The following is a 22,754-nucleotide window of genomic DNA, read 5'->3' on the forward strand; positions in this document are numbered from 1 at the left end:
AGATTCGTAATATTTCATTTGAGTATTTTATTTAGATAAGAAGTAGCTTTTAAGTGATAATCTATGTGACCAACACTATAGAGCTCATACGGAAAAACTAGCTTTACTTTTAATTTTATGTATTTTAAAAAGAGTTTAGCAAAAAATGCACTTTGGAGTAAGCAAATGCAGGCACATAGCAGTTTAACCACAGACAGGCAGGAAATTACTAATGAATAACTTGTTTTTCAATAAATTTGAAAATGTTTCTGAAAACATGTTCGCACTTCGTTATTATAGGTTATTGAGTGTAGATTGATGGGCAAAAATGGAAAATTCACCCAGTTAAAATGAAATCTACAACACAATAAAGTGTACAGAAAAAGGTCTGAATATTTTCTGAACACACTGTAAACATGAAATCCCTGATTCATTGTTTTTACATAAAGGTTGAAGCATTCTAACATCTCAAACCAATAATCTTTAATAATTCATAAAACAGTGTATCATGAACATATTGGCAGTGATACAGCTAGGCTCAAAGAGCTAATTGTTAAATTTATAACCCTTCTAAAAAGAACAGCACTCTGAGTACCTTTTAAATAAGAGCACAGCATTTGTAATTTTTTTTTTTTAACTTCCTCAAATACAGCAAACCTTTTACTAAACCTACAGAAGGAACAAATAACTATTAATAGATCACACCAAGCCGGACTTGTTCAAAGTATACTTAAAAAAGACGTGTAAGTGTAAGGAATGTTTTGAGTTGGGAGTGTGAAACACAGGTGCATATAATAAGCCATTTGCCCAAGTTACCTCACATCCTAGGCCTGAACCCTGGCTTTGTGTTTACCATGAAATACAAGAAGAAAAAAAAATCTAACCCAGTTGAACTCTTAAATAATTTTACTTGTCAACCACTTTTTCTTCTTTACTAACACTGCAGCATAATGCCCTTGACCGAACTACATTTAAAGATGGTGAGTAAAAAATATGGTCAAAAAAAAAAAAATTAAATCCACTAGGGAACCATTTATAATTTAGGTTTATATGTAAAGTGGCTTGCAAAAGTATTCAATCCACTTAAAAGTCATAATTTTCTGCATGACAAAAGATTTGTATACATATTTATACATTCAGTATTATTAATGTGAAATCTTATGCTATAACAATTTATTTCCAAAGTCAACATAAACAATTTTCTGTAGATATTTAAGTGAATAAGAAAAAATCAGAGTTAGTGTTTGCATAAGTATTAAAGCCCTATACATTAATACGTTGTTAATAACACTTTTGCTGCAATAACAGCCTTAATTCTTTTGAGGCAAGTATGTACTAGTTTTGCACAATGTTCAGGAGTGATTCTTCTAAAGTGTTCTTGGCAGAATTGATAAAGATCCTCTAAGCTGGTGGGATGGCACCTCTGGACAGCAGCTTTCAAATCAGGGCTTTGATTTGGCCATTACAGAACAATCACTTGTCTGTTTCTGAGCCACTCCAGTGTTGCTTTGCCCTTATCCTTAAGGTCATTGTCATGTTGAAGGATGAATCTTCTCCCAAGCCGAAGATTCATAGCAGAATGGAACAAGTTTTCTTGCAATATTGTGCGGTATGTGTGCCCATCTAATGTCCCTTCAACTCTGATAAGATTCACAGTCCCAGAGCATGAAAACCATCCCTATAGCACAATGCTACCATCACCATATTTCATAGGTATGGTATATTTCTTGAGGCATGGGCAGTGTTATTTTTATACCACACATACTTCTTTTTAAGTCTGGCCAAAAAATTCAATCTTGGTTTCATTTGATCGTAAAACCTTCTCCCACTTCTTAACTGGGTCTTTCTCAAGCTTTGTAGCAAATGCCATATGTACTTTTATGTTGACCTTCTTAAGGAATGGCTTCTGTCTTGCTATCTTCCCGCAGAAGCTTGTTTTATGAAGAGGTTTTGAAATTGTGTGCCCATGAACCTGCATTCCAGTTTCAGCCAAATAGCAGTTCAGACTTCTGAGGGTGATGGTTGGATTTTTAGTAGCGTCTCTCACCATTCAACGTCTTGCTCTGATGTTTAGATTTGAGAAAACTACAGAAAATGGTTTATTTTGATTTTGTAAATGTATTGTTACATTATAAAAGTTTAAAAATTAAAAATACTAAATAGATAATTATGTGTATTAATATTTTGTCATGCAGAAAATTATATGACTTTTAAGGGGAATTAATACTTTTGCAAGCCGCTGCATGTTATGTTTACATTTTTTAAATCTTGAATCATGTAATTAACAAGGCAGATAAAATACCTCCACAACTGACTTCATCAGACAAGTCTCCACAATCATTCTCCCCATCACACTTCCACCAGGCTGGGATGCAACGCTTGTTTTGGCATTCAAACTGAAAGTACAATGAGCATGTTGGTGCCTCTGTTGGTGACTCTGCAACAAAACAAAAAAAGAATCAATACTGGTACATAGTGATAAACTATAGTGTCATTTTTCTCTTTAATTAAAATCAGTTAACATATTACAAATAAAAACATACTAAGGACAAAAAATAAAATGTATAAATTAAATGGTCTTTTTAATAAAATGTTACTCTTCCATCTGAAAATTAACTAAGAAGCCTAGAATATATAGTTTGACAAAAACCAGCTTACAGCTTCAACTAATCTGCCAAAATGCATTGACAAAAAGTAGGTGCATCAGAGTTGACTATATTTAAATTCTGAACACTACACCAAATGTAATCTCTGTACTTTCATTTTGTACCCATATAAACAAGTGAACTTGGAGCATGAGCAGTATATTCTAGTTCCATACAAATAAAGATGCATTTTTATGAAAGTGTTTGGAAAATAAAAACTTTCATTTATACAGTGGATTCAAAAGGCATTCAGTACCCTTCACTTTCTCCACACTTTATTATATGCCTGAGGAATATATCAAGTGCCACAATATGAACAATATTTTTAATGTGTTTGAAAATAAAGCTATCGTGATGTATTAATTTAATCCAGCAACATGAACTTGTGACATCAGCAGGGGGGGTTGGAGTTAGCGAGGCAACTTCAGACAAGAGAAATGGAAAGCACCACTTTACTTAATTCTAACGTGTCATTTTATATAGCACTTTAAACAAGTATTGTCACAAAGCAGCTTTAAAAATTTAAAATTAGGTAAAAAAGAACAAATGCTATATATAGCATATAGCATGCCACAGTCAGAAGCACCAGCGTGAGCTGCAGCTGGTTAAACAGCACACACTTTATAACCAGATATAATAGCTTTATAACTAGCTGCCTATCTTATTGATTTTTTTAAAGTGCAGAATACGTTGGTTTTCTATACTGAGATATATTCTAACTAAAGCCTGTCTCTTGCTTAGCAACAATGACTGAAACGGAGGCAGAAATGGGTAGTACTGTCTGCAATGATTTAGTGCCAAGGAAAAAAAAAAAAAAGGTACAAATGTTATGTCCATTGTTTTTGGAAATGGTTTGCCTTCAAGAAGAATAATATAAAACAAAAGACTGTTATATGCAAACTTTGCAAGAGAGGATTAGGAATGAAGGCAGGAAACACATCAAGTCTACTCAAGCATTTGAAAACAAAACACGTTACAAAGTATGAAGAATGTATTATTCTTCGCAAGGTCTCTGCTCAAAACGCAAAAAAGCACGCTTCTGTAAAACATGCCATCATAGACACTCATAAATTTTGAAACAGCTACAGAATGTAAGAAACTTTTTCCACTATACAGGTGCTGGACATAAAATTAGAATATCATGACAATGTTGATTTATTTCAGTAATTCCATTCAAAAAGTGAAACTTGTATATTAGATTCATTCATTACACACAGACTGCGTGGCATGGAGTCGATCAGTCTGTGGCACTGCTCAGGTGTTATGAGAGCCCATGTTGCTCTGATAGTGGCCTTCAGCTCTTCTGAATTGTTGGGTCTGGCGTATTGCATCTTCCTCTTCACAATACCCCATAGATTTTCTATGGGGTTAAGGTCAGGCGAGTTTGCTGGCCAATCAAGAACAGGGATACCATGGTCCTTAAACCAGGTACTGGTAGCTTTGGCACTGTGTGCAGGTGCCAGATCCTGTTGGAAAATGAAATCTGCATCTCCATAAAGTTCGTCAGCAGCAGGAAGCATGAAGTGCTCTAAAACTTCCTGGTAGACGGCTGTGTTGACCTTGGACCTCAGAAAACACAATGGACCAACACCAGAAGATGACATGGCACCCCAAACCATCACTGACTGTGGAAACTTTACACTGGACCTCATGCAACATGGATTCTGTGCCTCTCCTCTCTTCCTCCAGACTCTGGGACCTTGATTTCCAAAGGAAATGCAAAATTTACTTTCATCAGAGAACATAACTTTGGACCACTCAGCAGCAGTCCAAAGGCGAGACGCTTCTGACGCTGTCTCTTGTTCAAGAGTGGCTTGACACAAGGAATGCGACAGCTGAAACCCATGTCTTGCATACGTCTGTGCGTGGTGGTTCTTGAGCATACGTCTGTGCGTGGTGGTTCTTGAAGCACTGACTCCAGCTGCAGTCCACTCTTTGTGAATCTCACCCACATTTTTGAATGGGTTTTGTTTCACAATCCTCTCCAGGGTGCGGTTATCCCTATTGCTTGTACAGTTTTTTCTACCACATCTTGTCCTTCCCTTCGCCTCTCTATTAATGTGCTTGGACACAGAGCTCTGTGAACAGCCAGCCTCTTTAACAATGACATTTTGTGTCTTGCCCTCCTTGTGCAAGGTGTCAATGGTCGTCTTTTGGACAACTGTCAAGTCAGCAGTCTTCCCCATGATTGTGTAGCCTACAGAACTAGACTGAGAGACCAATTAAAGGCTTTTGCAGGTGTTTTGAGTTAATTAGCTGATTAGAGTGTGGCACCAGGTGTCTTCAATATTGAACCTTTTCACAATATTCTAATTTTCCGAGATACTGAATTTGGGACTTTCATTAATTGTCAGTTATAATCATCAAAATTAAAAGAAATAAACATTTGATTAAACATCAGTCTGTGTGTAATGAATGAATCTAATATACAAGTTTCACTTTCTGAATGGAATTACTGAAATAAATCAACTTTGTCATGATATTCTAATTTTATGACCAGCACCTGTATATGATCTGTGGACTAGTCGTACCATGCAACTGTACATGAGCCTATTTTATTGCGAACTGGAAGATGAACAGTGTCTGTCTTGAGACAAGCTATGTGTCAGATGATCATACCAGAGAAAAGATTGCACTGGGGCTCAGAGATATGGTTAAAATGTGGAAATTACACAATGCACAACAAATTTGCATTACCACAGACAATACTCCTAATGTGATTAAAGCCGTTGATTTTTAACAAATGGAACAGACTACAGTGCTTTGGTCACTGGTTCCACCTAGCAATCAGTAAGGGGTTTGTGTGGGTGTGTGTATGTGTGTACATGCGTGCCTGAATGCGTAAAGTCACATGAATGCTTGTTCTTGCCATGGTTTATTTGTTAAGAAAACATAGCTTAAAAATAAAAACTACCGAAGTAGTTTAAGCACCTACTCCTACACTAGCCAAGTACGGTCAGAAAATTGGATTTCTTATGTTAATTTTTATATGCGTTTCTGGTGATAATGTGTATATTTTGCTTATGCCTTTGCTATTATAAAGTAAACCATATAAAATTATTACTGTGCAATTAGATCCAAATAATGAAATATAAGAACTATATAACTGCATGACTTCTTTTTTAAGCAAAACTGGATAGGAGAAACTATTGATGTATATCATTTAACGACATTTGTTCCAAAAATATTGTGATTTGAATTTTGAGCCATATCGCCCAGTCCTACTTTATTATATTATAGATTTAATTTTAAATGGATAAATTCTGTATTTTTGCACATCAATGTAAACTCAATAATCCATAATGATAAAATGCAAACATGTTTTCAGAAAGGTTTACAAATTTAATAAAAATCAAAAACTGAAATCATTCTTATATTATATAAGTATTCATGCCCTCGATCTGTCACTCCAAATTGTGTTCAGGTGTATCCAAGTTTACTTTAATAATCCTTGAAATGTATAGTAAAACCTTGATTACCCATTCTCGATTAACCTTCAGGACAGAAAAAAAAAACATTGCGCACGTCAAGAGTCTACCTATTACTACTGCTGCATAATTTTGGTAGCACGTAGTGTTTTTCCCCCAGCACCGCGTGTCATGCTGCATTTTGAAATCATAGTGTCAGCTTTAATAGTGTTTCTGATCTTTCTCTTTTGTTATAATTAAACTACTATACATTGTTATGGCTGATGAACATATGCATGTGGTGTTGAAATTATATTAAACTTTAATGAAATGGCAAAAGCGCTTCAAAATTTGCTTCAATTTATGGAGCAGGAAGAACAACAGTGAACGATGTAAAACATGATGCCGATTAAAACTGAAAAACGTCAAAAATGGAAACCACTGATGGTAATGTTATTGTATATTAATGTTAATGTTCTTCAGCATGATAATTTTCTTTTTTAAATTCTGTTATGTTTTGTTAATATGTTGTGACGTGCAGGCAGCTTGTGACGCGCTATGTGGGAGCAGAAAGGGAGGAATGCTGTGTGAGTGATAGGATTGGGTGAATGACTTCTGTTCTGTGAAGGGCGGACACACCTCTTAGGAGATGAGCGGCAGGAGAAATTAGGAGAAAAAGGAAGGTGTGGCAAACTGTATTTTGAGTAGGAAGCAGGAGACAATACGCGGAGTGTTAGCGGAATTGAAAAAGACAGAACATGAGTGGCAGGAGACAATTATTGATAGGAAAAGTTTTCTTTTATTGTTCTGGAGATGGGCTCTGTAACCCTGACAATGGAGTATAGGAAAGGGCACCGTTTGTTATGGAATGAAGACCAAGTAAAGCATAGAAAACTCCACTACCTCCAAGTTGTATTTGCTTATTACATTGGTCATTACAATATTATATATATTAATTAATTTTGTTAATAATGTATATGTTGTCAATATAGTTTTTATGTGAATAAATACAACTCTTTGCTAAACTAATCTACTGTATATAATTTTTAAAGTAACTGTTCTATTAGCCGTCTTTTCTCTTATCTGTCATGGCCTAAGTCCCGATCCCCGACAGATAATCAGGGTTTTACTGTACAGTATCTAGATCAACCTGCAGCAAACTGAATTCATTAGACATAGTTTAGAAGGGCACACTCTTGTGCATATGATATCCCACAATTCACAAAGCATGTCAGAACAAAAAACAAGCTATGTAATCTAAGGAAATCAGATTATTCCTACAAGTTAATGCATAATGAACTAGTTGTAGAATATTTGAAAAAAATACACATGGTCAGTGTATTTTTGCTTGATAAGTATTATTTTCTTTATTAAATTTGTGTCAATTTTTTCAAAGTGATACTAATTTCCAATTGGTAAGACATTTTCATTGATTTCAATATCATGTTTTATACGATACCTCACTGCATTTCAGTAAGTAAACATTACATATACAGTATATTTCCTTGCAAAGAGAAAGTGGGAAGTATTTTTTATTGCTAAATCATTATCTGTATAAGCAAGATTTTTTTGCTTTGAAAACTAGCAACATGAGAGAAAAAAAGTGCTCAAAATCCAAATAGTAGGATTCAAAGCAAAGCAGTTCAACTGGGTGTGAAAGTCCATTAGCATGCTGAGGGAGGAGGCACTTTGTAGCCTTGTCAGCAGTCTACCAATGAAAAGGCAAGCCTCCAACAAGAGCAAGAGATGAATTCAGGAAATCTAACCTTGAATCAAATTAAGTAGGTTCAAAAAAACAAGTATCATTAAGCACAGAATTCAGATTACTTCTATAAAATAAACAATGCATTCCAGACCAGTATGATCAAGTGTTTTGCAAAGGTCCCCGACTTGCAAGAGATGTTGCCAGAATCAGCTTTTAAAAGTGTCAGTTTTTTTGTTTAATTACAGACACAATTCTGTGTATTTATATGAGTCTATGAAGATATTTTGATGGCTTTAATCACTACTTTCTGTATTTTACATTGTTAGTTAATTCTACAGTTCTCATAACTGGATTTATTTAGATATATAACTCAGATATTTTTATCACTTTGTTTTTTGAAAATCTTTTTGTTTCTTGCAAACATGATTGTTACTACAGCTTTAACATTTTTCAATGACAGAGCCAGTCTCTCCTTTCTCCTTCTCTGCCTCTGGAAACAGTCATCAGAGTAAGATAGCCTGCATTTCCAAACTCATAAACAACTTTTTCTTTCCTCCCTCAAGTGCTAGACTTTTGAATGACAGAATACCCTTCTCTATATTGCTGTGCATTGACAAACTAATTACTGGCAAAAACATATATATGGTTCAGACAAACAGCCACCTTTGATAATGCATTAATTCTAATGAATATGTTCAAACCTTGAATGTGTTCCCGTATCATTTCTCTTTATTTAAGACTGGAAAATGAAAATCTTTTTCACATCCAGACTTTGTTGTTTTACCTTAAATCCTTATAAAAATTTAATGGTCAAAATATTCTAGCATCTCAGAAACTGCCACACTCCGGGATTTTTCATGCACTACCATCTCCACAGTATACAAAAAAAGAGACAATAAAATATCTAGTGTGCAGCTGTTCTGTAGGCAAAACACACTGCTAATGAGTGAGGCCAAGTTAACAGTTTTCAAGTTAACAGACCAAAATCCATAAGGACTATACAACAAGGAGTGCATCTAATAAATGGCCATTGAGCATATTTGTGCACTTTTATTGATTTAAATTACGATGTGTGTATTTCACATATAAAGTTGCACTCAGGATAGATGGCCCATTACTGGATTAAGTGAATTCATAAACTAGAGATGAAAAAAACATACACTGTATAAAATGGCTAGAGATGTATTATTTTTCCTTAAAGAACACTGTAAAACACTTGTAAACTCATGACTCACCGCAATTTGCTTCATCTGAGTAATCTCCACAGTCATCCATGCCATCACATTTCCATTCCATGCTGATGCACAACCCACTTAAGCACTGAAAACTCTGAGAATCGCATGTCCTAAACTCGGGGGTTGTGGCTGTAGAAAAAGTGTAGAGTGAAAATTTATAAAAAACCAATAGCAATCAGCATTTAAATCTGAAAAAAAAGCCACACATGTCATAAGAAATATAAATATATTTAACAAGTCAAATATAAGTGAATGGAAGAGCATGCTTAACATTTAACAATACCTTCCAATAAACACAATTTCAATGTTAACAGCTTTATATACTGTAATTCCTTATTTTCTTGCATCAGCCATCAAGTGGCAGCATAACCTATGTACTGTTAGAAATCATTTTTAAATGGCATTTTCACCTATTCCCACACAAAGTAGCAACTGTTAGACTTCATATTATTTCATATTAGTACACATTAGAGACCAAATTCCAAATTACCCTTTCTATATATATATATATATATATATATATATATATATATATATATATATACTAATAAAAGGCAAAGCCCTCACTGACTGACTGACTGACTGACTGACTCATCACTAATTCTCCAACTTCCCGTGTAGGTGGAAGGCTGAAATTTGGCAGGCTCATTCCTTACAGCTTACTTACAAAAGTTAGGCAAATTTCATTTCAAAATTCAAAGCGTAACAGTCATAACTGGAACCTCTTTTTTGTCCATATACAGTAATGGACGGCAGCTCGCTGGCCGTGGGAGGCGGGGTTGCGGGGGTTGCGTATCGCGTCATCACGCCTCACACGTAAATCACGTGAACTGACTGAAGGAGAAAGGACGGCCTTATATGGCGTTCGTTTATAAAACAGCAGACAGGCTGTGTAAAGGCAGCTTCACAAAAAAACAGATCCTTAACAAATTGTTATTGGTATATTTTCCCTCAGTTTAAAAAAGGTTTTCTTTTCTTCTTAATAAAAATTTAAAAGCAGAACTTCGCCGCTGCAAAGCGCGCCTGACTTTACTGAAAAGAAACTAAACTTGCAGCTCCACCACTATTCAATGACACTTACCTAACGCCTGACTTTATTGAAAAGAAACTAAACTTGCAGCGCCGCCGCTATTCAATAACACTTGCCTAACGCCTGACTTTATTGAAAAGAAACTAAACTTGCAGTGCTGCTCTTCAATGACGCGCCGCTATTCAATGACACTTGCCTAACATCTGACTTTATCGAAAAGAAACTAAACTTGCAGTGCCGCTATTCAATGATGCGCCGCTATTCAATTACACTTGTCCTCACAGGTGGCGCAGTGGTAGTGCTGCTGCTTTGCAGTAAGGAGACTGTGGAAGATTGTGGGTTCGCTTCCCGGTTCCTCCCTGTGTGGACAGCGCTTTAAGTACTGAGAAAAGCGCTATATAAATGTAATGAATTATTATTATTATTACACTTGCCTTACGCCTGATGAGCCAAGAATTAGGGTGAAACACGTGTCGCGTACTCTTTGCATTATTTGACAGTAAACTATTTTGAACCATTCTATGATCTGCTTCTCACAACTGAAGGCACCATGGCTGATGTTAGCCGACTTGCTGGCCAACCATAAGCGTTACCTGGTAGGTAACCACCCATACAATCAGATTGTGATTCAGACTGCGAATGCCGTGAATGTAATTACCCCGATCTACATACTAGAGAAAACTTCAATGAAGAAGAAACAGTGTGTAAGCATACATATTAACACATGTGCAATTAAACGTGTGCATTTACGGGGTGATTTCTCAGGCTTAAAAGCTCGCCTTTTATTATAAAGGTAAATGCAAACTGTTTTCATTCTGAAGGGCACAAACCACGTTGGATTTCAGCCGTTAAATGCGCAAAAATGTCGGTACACCAGATAAATAAGCGCAACATATTATCAGTTGTATTGTATGCTTACAATACATATAGAAATGTGTTAATCGTTAACTAATAGTATGGGATGGTGTTTTTCGACTCGCGCCTTGATTTAAACAATTCCATGTCTTGGTGGGTTTGCGTAGCTTATTGTCAATATCTTTACACCTGTTTTTAAGACTTATTGACTGAAACGGGCTTTCATGAAAAAAGTTAGGGCTTTGCTACAGGATACACCCTCCACAAGTTAAAGAAGTAAAAATAAAGGTATATATTTCTGTTTTATTTAAACCTTTTAAGCTCGTATGCATAGCCCCATTTGGCTGTTTTAGTTTTTTTTCTTTCTTTCAGTAATATTTAATCTCCTTAAAGAAAAACAACATATGCATTTTACTTTTCTGTATCTCTTTAGTAATATTTTAGTGTAAAAGGATAACCAGTATTTAAACTTTTTATGTTACTTTATAAAGTTATTTTACACAATGTTGAAAAATTAATAAGAAAGCTACATATTTTGGCAGCTGCTGCTTTAATTTTCAATGAAATGAAAAAAGCTCTCCAAGAGAAAACCTCAATGAAGAAGAAACAGTTTGCACTATCTAAAAAGGAGAAACCCTCATTTATAAAGGTTTGCTGCAGATGACTTAACTGAAAATAAATTAATAGTTCCTATGTGTATAATACATATTTATCTATTTGACTTATGCCTTTATTCCAGCAACTTGCAACATCTGAGGTACAATTTGTTACATTACTTTTGTTTTTTGTAGCACAAGCAGGTGAAGTGACTTCCTCAGGGTCACACAGTGGTGTCAGTACCAGGATTTGAACTGACAAGCTCCGGGTTTGCTGAAATATTACTGAAGAAAGAAAAAAAACGAAAACGGGAAAATGGGGCTATGCATACAAATGTCCATCCATCCATTATCCAACCCGCTATATCCTAAATACAGGAGCCAATCCCTGCCAACACAGGGCACAAGGCAGGAAACAAACCCTGGGCAAGGTGCCAGCCCACCGCAGGGTGCACACACCCACACACCAGGGACAATTTAGAATCGCCAATGCACCTAACCTGCATGTCTTTGGACTGTGGGAGGAAACCGGAGTACCCGGAGGAAACCCAGACAGACACGGGGAGAACATTCAAACTCCACGCAGGGAAGCGAACCCGGGTCTCCTAACTGGCACCCTCTAACTGCACCACCATACCACCCACATACAAACTTAAAAGGTTTAAATAAAACAGAAATATATACCTTTATTTTTACTTCCTTAACTTGTGGAGGGTGTATCCTGTAGCAAAGCCCTAACTTTTTTCATGAAAGCCCCTTTCAGTCAATAAGCCTTAAAAACAGGTGTAAAGCTAAACTTGCACCACCGCTATTCAATTACACTTGCCTAACGCCTCTCCTAAGGGGAGATACTGTGAGATCTGGGCATCAGTCAAAGCACCAATCACAGGCCCGATTAGAAAGCGGGAAGCTGTGATTTGTCGTCTCCCTCCCATGTAACAATCACAGTCCGTGTTACAATGCACTATGTATATGTAGATATGTGTATATGTAGATATGTATATGTATAAATATGTTTACATAACCTCTTTAACACACTACTTCTCCGCTGCGAAGCGTGGGTATTTTGCTAGTATATATGATATATATATATATATATATATATATATATATATATATATAGCATATATACTGCATATATAAAATAAAAAGTTAATTCACTCACTCATCAACAAAAACACTATTTCCTGTTTACTTAAAAAGTAAAAAATTTGTCAGTAAGCTTCCACCAACAAACGAAATTTTCATATACAGTGATACCTTGACTTACGAGTGTCCCAACTAACGAGTTTTTTGAGATACGAGCAGTCTTTTGGCCGATTTTTTGCTTTGAGTTGAGAGCTAAAATTTGGGTTAAGAGCCAGCTTCAGATACCCCACCCCACCGCTAGTTCGTGCAGCTCACCACAGTGAACGGCGCAACATCCCGTGTCTCACTCATTCACTTTAAGCAGTTAGCTCGCAGTGGAAGCCTCAGTGTTGTGCTCGCAGTTATTTTGTAAAACTTTTGTTTTTCCAACTATGGGTCCGAAGAAAGTGAGTGCGAAGGACAGTGCAGAGAAGAAGAAGTGGATGATGTGCATTGAATTAAAGGAAGAAGTTATAGAAAAACATGAGCAAGGTGTGCGTGTAGTTGATTTGGCGAAGCAGTACAAGCGTAGCACTTCTACAATCTGCACCATATTGAAGCAGAAGAAGTCAATAAAGGCTAACACACCAGCCAAGGGCGTTAAAATCATTTTTAAACAGCGGACATCTATCCATGAAAATATGGAGAAGCTGCTGATTGTGTGGTTGACGGAAAAGCAGCTCGCAGGAAATACCGTGACGGAGGCTATAATCTGCGAGAAGGCACGAGCGATTTATGCTGATTTGCAGCAGCAGACCCCAGGCACTTCGACAGACTTGGCATCGGGCGAGCCGTTTAAAGCCAGTCGGGGCTGGTTCGAGAATTTTAAAAAGAGGACCGGCATTCACTCCGTTGTCAGGCATGGTTAGGCGGCGAGCGAGGATATGAAGGCAGCTGAGGATTACCTCAAAACTTTTGCAGGAGTAATAGCGGCCGAAGGATACATCCCCCAGCAAGCCTGGACATGGATGAAGGTGACATCAATGAGCTCATCGAGGAGCACTCTGAGGAACTGACAACGGAGGAGCTAAAGAAGCTACAGACACAGCGGCACATGGAGGTTTAGCAGGAAATAACTTCCTCCGCCTCCTCCGCGTCACTTATCTCTACAAGTGAGATAATGGGAATGTGGGAAAAACTTTCAGACTTTATTCAAATGAAACACCCAGAAAAAGTTTAAACTGGGCGTGTGACTGCGCTATTTAATGACACTTGCATGAAGCATTTTAGAAACATTCTGAAAGGGAGGATGAAATGGACATCATTGGACAGGTTTTTTTTCAAAAACCCCTGCAGATGAAAGTGAGGAAGGTGCGGCGAAAAGAGCAAAAATCAGTGAACAGCATTCAGTTCAGCCTTTCTCCACCACCTCCGTAAGCATCTTCAACTCGTCTGATCTCCAAGGTAAATGCTGTACATTATACTGTACTGTACTTAATAAAACCAGTTTATTGCAGTACATTCTATTGTATTGTGTTTTTATACAATATTCATTATTTATAAGTACATTTTTCTTATTTAAAAACATGTAACAAAAAAATTGCAGTGTTTTTTGGGGGTCCGGAACGGATTAATGGCATTTCAATTCATTCAATGGGGAAAATTGATTTGAGATAAGAGCATTTTGATTTACGAGCTCGGTCACAGAACGAATTAAACTTGTATCTCAAGGTATCACTGTATCCATATTTAGGCAGCTGAGAATTAATCAACACAACAGAAAAAATAAATACTGCAAAAACGCCTTGATGGATTTAATTGAAATTTGGTGCCATTAATAGAAAAAAATTAATTTGCTGAAATTTATTGGTCGATATGGATTAATATGATGCTAATACTGTATATAAGCTATTTGCTGCTCTAAACATTAGGCTTTATGCAAGTGAAGAATGCAGCACAGGTGATTGATGGTCCAAGTGAATAGCACCAGTAACTAATAGGGGAGACAGATGAATAAAGATGGCGCAATGTTCTGCATGGAAATAAACATACTTGATCACACTATAAAATGGAAAGGGAAGTTTGGTATACTTCAAGGAAGAAGCAAAGCTGAATGTTTAGCAAGCACCGTGTTTTGCAGTAAGCTATTGGCAATCTTAGATGAGTATTGACTCAAATCTTGGTTATCAGTTCCGCTCTATCAACCTCCTGTTCCAAATTGTGTCACTGAAAACCGATCCCCTACTGAACTCCCACATTCTCATTCTTTCACAGTGGTCTCATACTAGCCATACACTGCAATTTTTACAAATCACGGCCAAATGCCTACTCTCGCTAGACAATATAATCAACAGTCGTAAATGTGCTCACACCATATGAACACATTCAGTCCAATTGTCATGCCACGATGTGCGTGCTCAGAATATAGGTGTACATGGCCCCAACAGAGAGATTTATGGATTCAAAAGAGCATGATAGCCACAGGCTTTTCATAATGTCAACAAAGAAGAAGGGCTGCATTTGTGACTCCATTGTACTTTGTATGTACAATGAAAAGAACCATTGGACATGCGGATGATTGTGGCATAGACAATATGATCTGTGTATTTTACAGAGAGAATTAGAGGCACATAGTCTATGTAATTTACATGTGTGTTTTTTTCAGTTCTACCAGTAAGGGCTTGCTAAGATGCTTTTGTCAGAGATGCACGATATATCAGGAACTGTATTGTTATCGGCCAATGTTCATTAAAAATGACGACAGATGTGTACATTTTAACCAATACAGCCAACTGATATAATTTGGGCTTGTCAACATTGTCAGTTCATTAAAGAATTAAATGTTACTGTCATTGTTCGGTGAGGGAGACATTAAGCTGCAGAAAAACATGCATGTAAGCACAGCCCCTTGTGCTCACAAAAACACGGGGTTTCCTAGTTTTGCTGACAGGAGCACTATGCACATTGTTTAGTCATTGGGCAGATATCGTTAGTAAAGCAGCATGTCAGACATGTGGTCATATTTTTACTGCGAAAAAGGAAGACAACAGAGTTGCTATCTGCTTTACCTGAAAAAATGAGATAATACGAGGAGGCTGCAGAATTAAATCTTTCAATACCACAAATTTAATTACCCATCTGAAGAACCATCATAACGAATTATACACAGAATTTTTAGCAACTAATGCTATCAAAACGAAAGTTAAATCAGATGCTACTGGGCTCACTAGAGGTAGCCTCATACAGCAAAACCTTCAAAATGTTAAGACATTTCCTCAAGACAGCACTGGAGCTAAAAGTATAACTACTAAAATAATGGAAAAGATTGCACTCAATGACAAACCTTTTTCCCTCGCTGAGGACAAGAGACTTGGTCGGCTGCTGCATCATTTAGAACATTGATATATTCTTCCAAGCCAACGATACTTTGCAGATGTCTCACTGCCTGCATTATATGATGTGATTGCGACACATATCCACAAACTTTTAAGAAACAACGTCACCAGCATTAGCTTCACTACAGATGTGTGGAGCTTAGAAGTCAGCCCCATGAGCATGTTGAGTCTAATGGCACACGGGATTGACGAAAGTTTTGAGGCAAAAAGAGTGCTGTTGCATGCTAATGAGTTCTCCGGTTCTCATTCTGGAATTTTCATTGCACAAGCTTTCGATTCCATGTTAACAAAGAGGAACATTTCAAAAAGTAATGTGCAAGTTGTGCTTCATGACAATGCTCACAATATGGCAAAAGCTATACAATAAAGTGGCATTAAAAGTTTGTGAGCCATGCAGCTTAGTTTTCAGCTTGCTGTAAATGAAGGTTTACTGAGCCAGAGAAGCATCTCCGACTATTTTGCCATTGGGAGGCAAATAGTTACTCATTTTAAGCACTCACGGCTCCCTATTTCAAGGCTAAGAGACATACAAACAGACCTTGGTACCCCAACAAGAATGCTTTAGCAGGACGTGCCGACTCGTTGGAACAGCATGCATTATATGCTGAAAAATCTGGTTGATCAGAAGAGCACTCTTGCTGGCACTTGTGGAAAACATGATTACTTGAACCATTCGAGTAACTTACGAAAAACATAAACATGAATTCATCTACAATTGTGAATGTGATTCCATCTGTTGAAGCGCTTAAACATTATGGAGTTCAGATGGTGAAAACCACACTTTTGGAGGCTGTCACAAAACATTTCAGTGGTGCATTCTCCGAGTCACTATACTATCTACTATCCTTGATCCATGATACAAAGATCGATTTTGTGACCAAGATACCAAAAAACAAACACAAGAAGCAATTGAGAAACAACTGGTTCGAGATGTCAGCTGGTGAAGGAGATGCTGAGAACAGCAGCAAACCACAAGAGAAAAAGTTTTTCTCTCAGAGAGATGTTGCTGCTTCATTGTTGGAGACTGAAGAAATTCTTGGAAGAAAATTCATATGCATCTGCAAAATCATATTCAATTGCCGCTGAGTTAAAGTATCATAAAATTATTAACAATAATGATACAAATTAGGATGACCAGACATAAAAAAAAAAAAAAAAAAAGAATTGGATTTCATTTTTTAAAAAAAACCACAAGCCATACACTACAGCTTCCTAATATCCAATCAGTATCATCGTGCATTTGCCAGAAACTCACAGTCTGCACTGTGAGACAGCTTGCTGGGACCATGCATAACTTAAGAGTATGGGGCAAATTGTTCCGCAAACACTAGCTGAGAATAAAAGGAACACGTTAGTGGCATCACCATGCCTTTTTCATCAGGTTTTTGCAATTTATGCTTGTCAGATTGCCTACAAAACTGTTATTGCAGTGGCACAGATTGTGGGTTTTTCTATTTTAGACAGTCAAGTCACTATGGAAAAATATTGGAGGAATTTAATTTAGTGGGTACTTAACAAAAAGGAGGAACATGTTCACATGAGAGGGACAGTGCAGTACGATGGAAGTAACTATGAATCCTTTGAGAGCCCAAGTGCGGTGAAGCAAGGGTGTGTCCTTGCTCTGACACTATTCTGCAATTTTTTCACTGTGCTTCTGCATCACGACTTTGGCTCCATGAGGAAAGGGATCTAACCACACACCAGATGAGATGGCAATGGTTTACTTTGTAAGAGTTAAATTTGAACCCTGCTCTATGTGTGCACCTGGCATGTGTCTGAGTCTCATATCCTTCTAAGCTTATGCTTAAAAGCTGACGCTGTTATTTTTATTCACTATGATAAAATGTGTTAACCTGTTTTGTACCAAGCTGGATTAAATATATTTATATAGGCCATTGCTCTTTTTTCCTTTTTCTTGAGGTTCACACAGCTCCTAAAAATAAAAATGTAAAATATACATTTTTATAAAGTCACATACATCCTAAACAAACAGGACTATCAATCAAGTAGTGCATGTCCTGTTAGCAACTAGGTGTAACCAATCATGTTAAAAGTTTTCTGAATTTGTAATGAACTCCTTTTAAAGAACAGTGACCTAATCAATGAATTGTATAAATATAGCGCAGAGTACATTTTTTCCCTTGTAGCAATGTGACTAGCATGTGGCTAACATGTAATACACTTGTTAACTCTTTAAAGATTCAGATGAAGAATAACGATTGACGCTCTCTCCTGCCTGTGTTTTTTTGCTTAAATCGGGGCATTCCAGTTTTGGGGGGGGGGGGTTTGGGGGTGTGTGCCTGTATGTATTAAATTTTCTTCCACAACTTCACCTTTACAAGACAGGAAAATAACTTGGGTCTCCTTGAAATACTAGGGTTCTGTACCGTGTCAGCGGTTATGGATGTAATGAGAAGTCAAGCAAAATGACTCTTAAAAAGATTACAATATGTAAGCTATCGAGGCAACTCGGGCCCCCTTCTTAAGGCAATACCTCCATAGGAACTTTGGTTATGCCAGAACACGATGAAGCTGGGGATCAAGACATCTGAATCTGGTACACGTGTAGTCAAAAAGGTCTCTGAGTTTGATAATGTCACAGCAAACGCAAAATATTTGATCAGACACTGTAGATGTTTGCTGACAGCAGATATAGACAAGACTGGTAAATGTGGAGGAGTAAGTGGCCATGATCGGCAGTCAAGAGGCAGCCAAAATCAAACTGTAACAACCCATAACTTTAGTGAAAAGCATAGGATCTACTGATACCAGTCCTGTTGTTTAAGTTATTTTTTACTGTTTTTTATAGCTACAGCCCAACTGAATTAAGAGGTGTCTGTCTAGTCCCTGAAGCCCAGTGGCTAATGCTGAAGTAGACACCAATGGAAGTGTCTCATATATTGCCGTCAAGAGACCTACTAGACAGAGAAACTCAGTTAACTTACTACACTACTGTTAATTGCAAGGATCATAACAAGGACTATCTAACAACTGTTCTTAAATCACTTCAATAGCTTCCAATTAAGTTTAAATTCTCCAATTTCACAAAACTTTGTAAATGTATTAGCTCCCCCTTACCATACAGCAGCTGTGCGCAACCTGCGGCCGTACGGCCGCATGCGGCCGTGGGCAAGGACTTTGGCGGCCGTGGACGTGTATATTAAAGTGTACGTAATGGCGGCCGTGCAGGTGTAGGGTCTCTGGACTCCAGCGAGTAAGGGGTCTCAACGCCGCGGAATCTTTGTCGGCCGGGTCGGTATGGTGACGCCGAAAGCCGATTTGCTTACTTGAATATTTAGTTCGGTTGAAATGGGCTGACACCCAGGAGTACATTTGAAGTCACGTGACTAGCGGCTAGCCAATATGGAACTGAGAAGGAAATGGGAGTGTACGCCTGTACGGCCTTGTGGCTAAGTCCATACACTGCCTATCGCCATTAGCAAACGGTCATCATATGTGCGAAGCAGCGTTTTCCAGAATGAAATATCTGAAAAACAAGTACCGAACCCGATTGGTAGACAGCAATCTAGAGTCTGGAATACGGCTAATGGTCTCCAGCGAGTCCCCTGACTTTGCAAGTCTGTCTGCAAACATGCAAGAGCAAGGAAGCCATTAATGGCGATGTTTTCCAAACTTCCTGAAACAATTGCTGTAAAGGTTTTTTGTCCTATATGACGTTTCGTAGACATTTTTTTACATATGTAGACCAGTAAATTGAATATTGTCAGATATATCATACTCTGTTTTAATGTGTAATCTGTAAATTTTTACATAAATCATAAAACATTATTAAGTTTACTTGGACTTACTGGCGGCCGTTATTAAAGTAAAAAGTCTGTAGTGCGGCCGTTATTAAAGTAAAAAGTCTGTAGTGCGGCCGTCAATAGCGGAAAGGTTGCGCATGCCTGCCATACAGCAATCATTAGTGCCTATATTCTACTGAGTACATTACAATCTCAAGACACAGGCCTCTTAATAATGAGAGGATAAACAAAACACTACTGTAGGAGGAAGAGCCTTTATTAATGGGCATCAAAAATCTTCTACAGTCTGGTTACCAGTATTACAGAATGCTATAGTAATATCAGCATTTAAACAAAGGCAGAAAAATCATTATTTTAGCATAGCATACCCTTGTTAGATGTGAGATGGAGGTAATTTCATATTACTCTAAACTGTTATTTAATTAATTATAGTAAAGGGTTCAGTTTGATTTACCATTATTATTTCTCATGTCCATTGAGGCATTCGGTTTAACTTGAAGTGAGTACATTTTCAGGTGTCTTTTATCTCAATGACATTGTCATTGTGTATAAATGAAACTATCCTTTCCCTGAGTGTGGCAGACATAAACATATTGCATTAAGTTTCTCAGTTTGTTACATCACAATGTGTTGCATTTATTGCGCATTTTTCATATTACATTTAAAAAAATTGGACACCATTCTTTGCTTAAATGTGCATTATGTAAGTAAAATGAATTGAACTGAATGTTAGGAATATCTAAAAATCAAGTCAAATAAAAAATTGTTCATTATATAACCATACAGAAGTTAAAAAATTAGAAAACATTTTTATTCCTCCACAGAACATTTTCATTACAATTGTTGCCATTTTAATCAGAGTTTACCTTTAATTTAAACTGTCCAATACAAAAAGAATTTTTTTTTGTCAATATACAGAAAAAAGTTGCTATTAGTTCCACCTAATTTTGCACCCCATTAACAATATTAACAGTATTTAATACTGTATCAGTTATAATATTCATATGTAAGCTGTGTAAAGTTGAGGAAACCAGGCTTAGAAAATATTTAACTTCCCAATTCAATATCACTTCAGTGGCCCAAATGACTAGCAAAAGAGTTGTACAAGGAAACTTACGACAGCCTGCAAAGTTTGGATCCTCATCTGAGCCATCCTCACAATGTTTAACCCCATCGCATACCATTGACTGGAACAAACACCGTCGTCGATTTTTACACACAAAGTCCATATACCTGGTGCATAAGGGATCTAAGAAGAAATGGTAATGATTAGCTTAACGGCAAAATGTACCCAAATTTATGCATAGAGATACAGTATACTGTATTGCAGCATTTGTTCTTACAATGTACTATTGAAGTTTTTTAAATTATTTATGTATGGTTAAATATTTCTGCAACAGTGCTAACATTTGCAGTGTGCCATATGCTGGAATATACACACAATGCATTTTATAGGTACTACAGTTATGTAAAATGATATACATTAGCTATTGCAGTGTAGGCTTGTTAGACCTATGTTATAGCTATTGCACACACATTGCTTATAATCTATCTTTGATAGTCATTCATTCTAATTTATATATTAAGCATATAAAAACAATCTATGTTGAAAATGCACATTTAAATACTTTCTGGTTGCCTTAGATAGGAATAGTTAATTTTACTTCCAGACTTAGAATATGTGGTGTGCTCCATGTACTATAGCATGTCTGAGATAAATGTTCTTCTGTCTAAAAGAACGTGAAATTTATATTCATAGATTAATTTAAGTTTTGCTATAATATCTAAAATGTCAGAGCACTTTACTGTTTTAGCGGAGTCTGGTTACAAAAACAAACTCTAAACAATTTTCTTTTTGTAACTGTTACCTTACTTTAAAGAACTGCTGGAAAGTTGGGAGTTTAGAAGGAAGGTGTGGCAGGTAAACAGGTTCATAAATGAACACAACAAATTAATATGGTACACAATTTCTACATGTATACATACCACAATTAAGCTCATCTTCACCCCCATGACAGTCTTCAATGCCATTACAGTGTTTGTTGGCTGGAATGCATGCCCCACTGTTACACCAGAAACCATTGCATTGCTTACTATCTGTAAAAGTTTAAGCCATTATTATTATTTCAGTACAGTAACATTTAATAAATGCAGAGAATGTGTACTCATGAAGGAAAAGTGGCTCTAAAGAAAACATGATGTAATGGTCTAAAATACTGTAAAATGATGCAACACTCCAAGCAGACTAGTTTTGCAGTGGGTGATGTTTTAGCCAAGAATGGCACCCAATAAGCATAATCCTGTTAAATAAGGGATTGGAAAATGTCTTGCATTAAAGGATGGCTATTCCAAAAGTCTCTATTAAAGTTAGTGAAGCATTGAGCAAACTATGAAATTAGCAAAGATGAGTGTGACCACGTACTGAGGGTACTTTATTCTAAAACTGTGAATTATGTTCTAATAATAATTTTACATTAAAGCAACCTGGTCTTAAATTAACATAAATCAAAACTTTGCTCAGATTTTCCGATTCTAATTGTCTTTGGTATTTTTGTACCTATTACAAGACTTGTATTTTTCTTCTGACACAAAAGCAAACTAACAACATTATCACTATAAAAGGAACCTTTTGCTTGAGCCTCTCTTATCCACAAAACTGGCAATGATATTCTCACTATATATCATTCAAGTAGTAGGTCCTCACCACACTGCTTGGCATCTTCATCCGATCCATCTTGACAGTCATCATCTCCGTCACACACCCAGCGACTGGGGATGCAGTGGCCTGTTTGGCACTGAAAGCTTCTTGAAAGACAAGTGTGATTGCTCACTACAAATATGGGAGAAGAGAATCAGTAAAACACAAAAAAAACCAACAGTGATGACAATTAGAGGTGAAAAGAGGAAAACAAAAAAGTAATAAAACATGCAGAGAGAAGGCCGTTGAAAAGAAAAAATAAAGAAATAAAAAAGCAGGGCAACAGGATTTTGTAAGACTGGTAGAAGAAATATTAAAATACGGGATGTTGGAAGGATAAGGCAAATGAGAGAGGAGAAACAAATGACAGAGAGACA

The 22,754-nt window shown here is 36.8% G+C and overlaps 1 protein-coding gene across 2 annotated transcripts in view; it reads right to left on the reverse strand.

Annotated features, from left to right (window-relative positions):
- The window catches only part of sorl1 (sortilin-related receptor, L(DLR class) A repeats containing), a 226,452-nt gene that overhangs the window by 61,492 nt on the left and 142,206 nt on the right, over positions 1–22,754 (reverse strand). For both annotated transcript variants that reach the window (XM_051932187.1, XM_051932186.1), the window contains exons 26-30: positions 22,384–22,509; positions 21,666–21,776; positions 20,797–20,928; positions 8,972–9,100; positions 2,282–2,416 (exon numbers count right to left, since the gene is read on the reverse strand). In XM_051932187.1, coding sequence (XP_051788147.1) covers positions 2,282–2,416; positions 8,972–9,100; positions 20,797–20,928; positions 21,666–21,776; positions 22,384–22,509 — 633 coding nt within the window. The remainder of the gene's footprint in view (positions 1–2,281; positions 2,417–8,971; positions 9,101–20,796; positions 20,929–21,665; positions 21,777–22,383; positions 22,510–22,754) is intronic.

This window comes from Erpetoichthys calabaricus, chromosome 9 (genome assembly GCF_900747795.2).
Source record: "Erpetoichthys calabaricus chromosome 9, fErpCal1.3, whole genome shotgun sequence".
Lineage (NCBI taxonomy): Eukaryota > Metazoa > Chordata > Cladistia > Polypteriformes > Polypteridae > Erpetoichthys > Erpetoichthys calabaricus.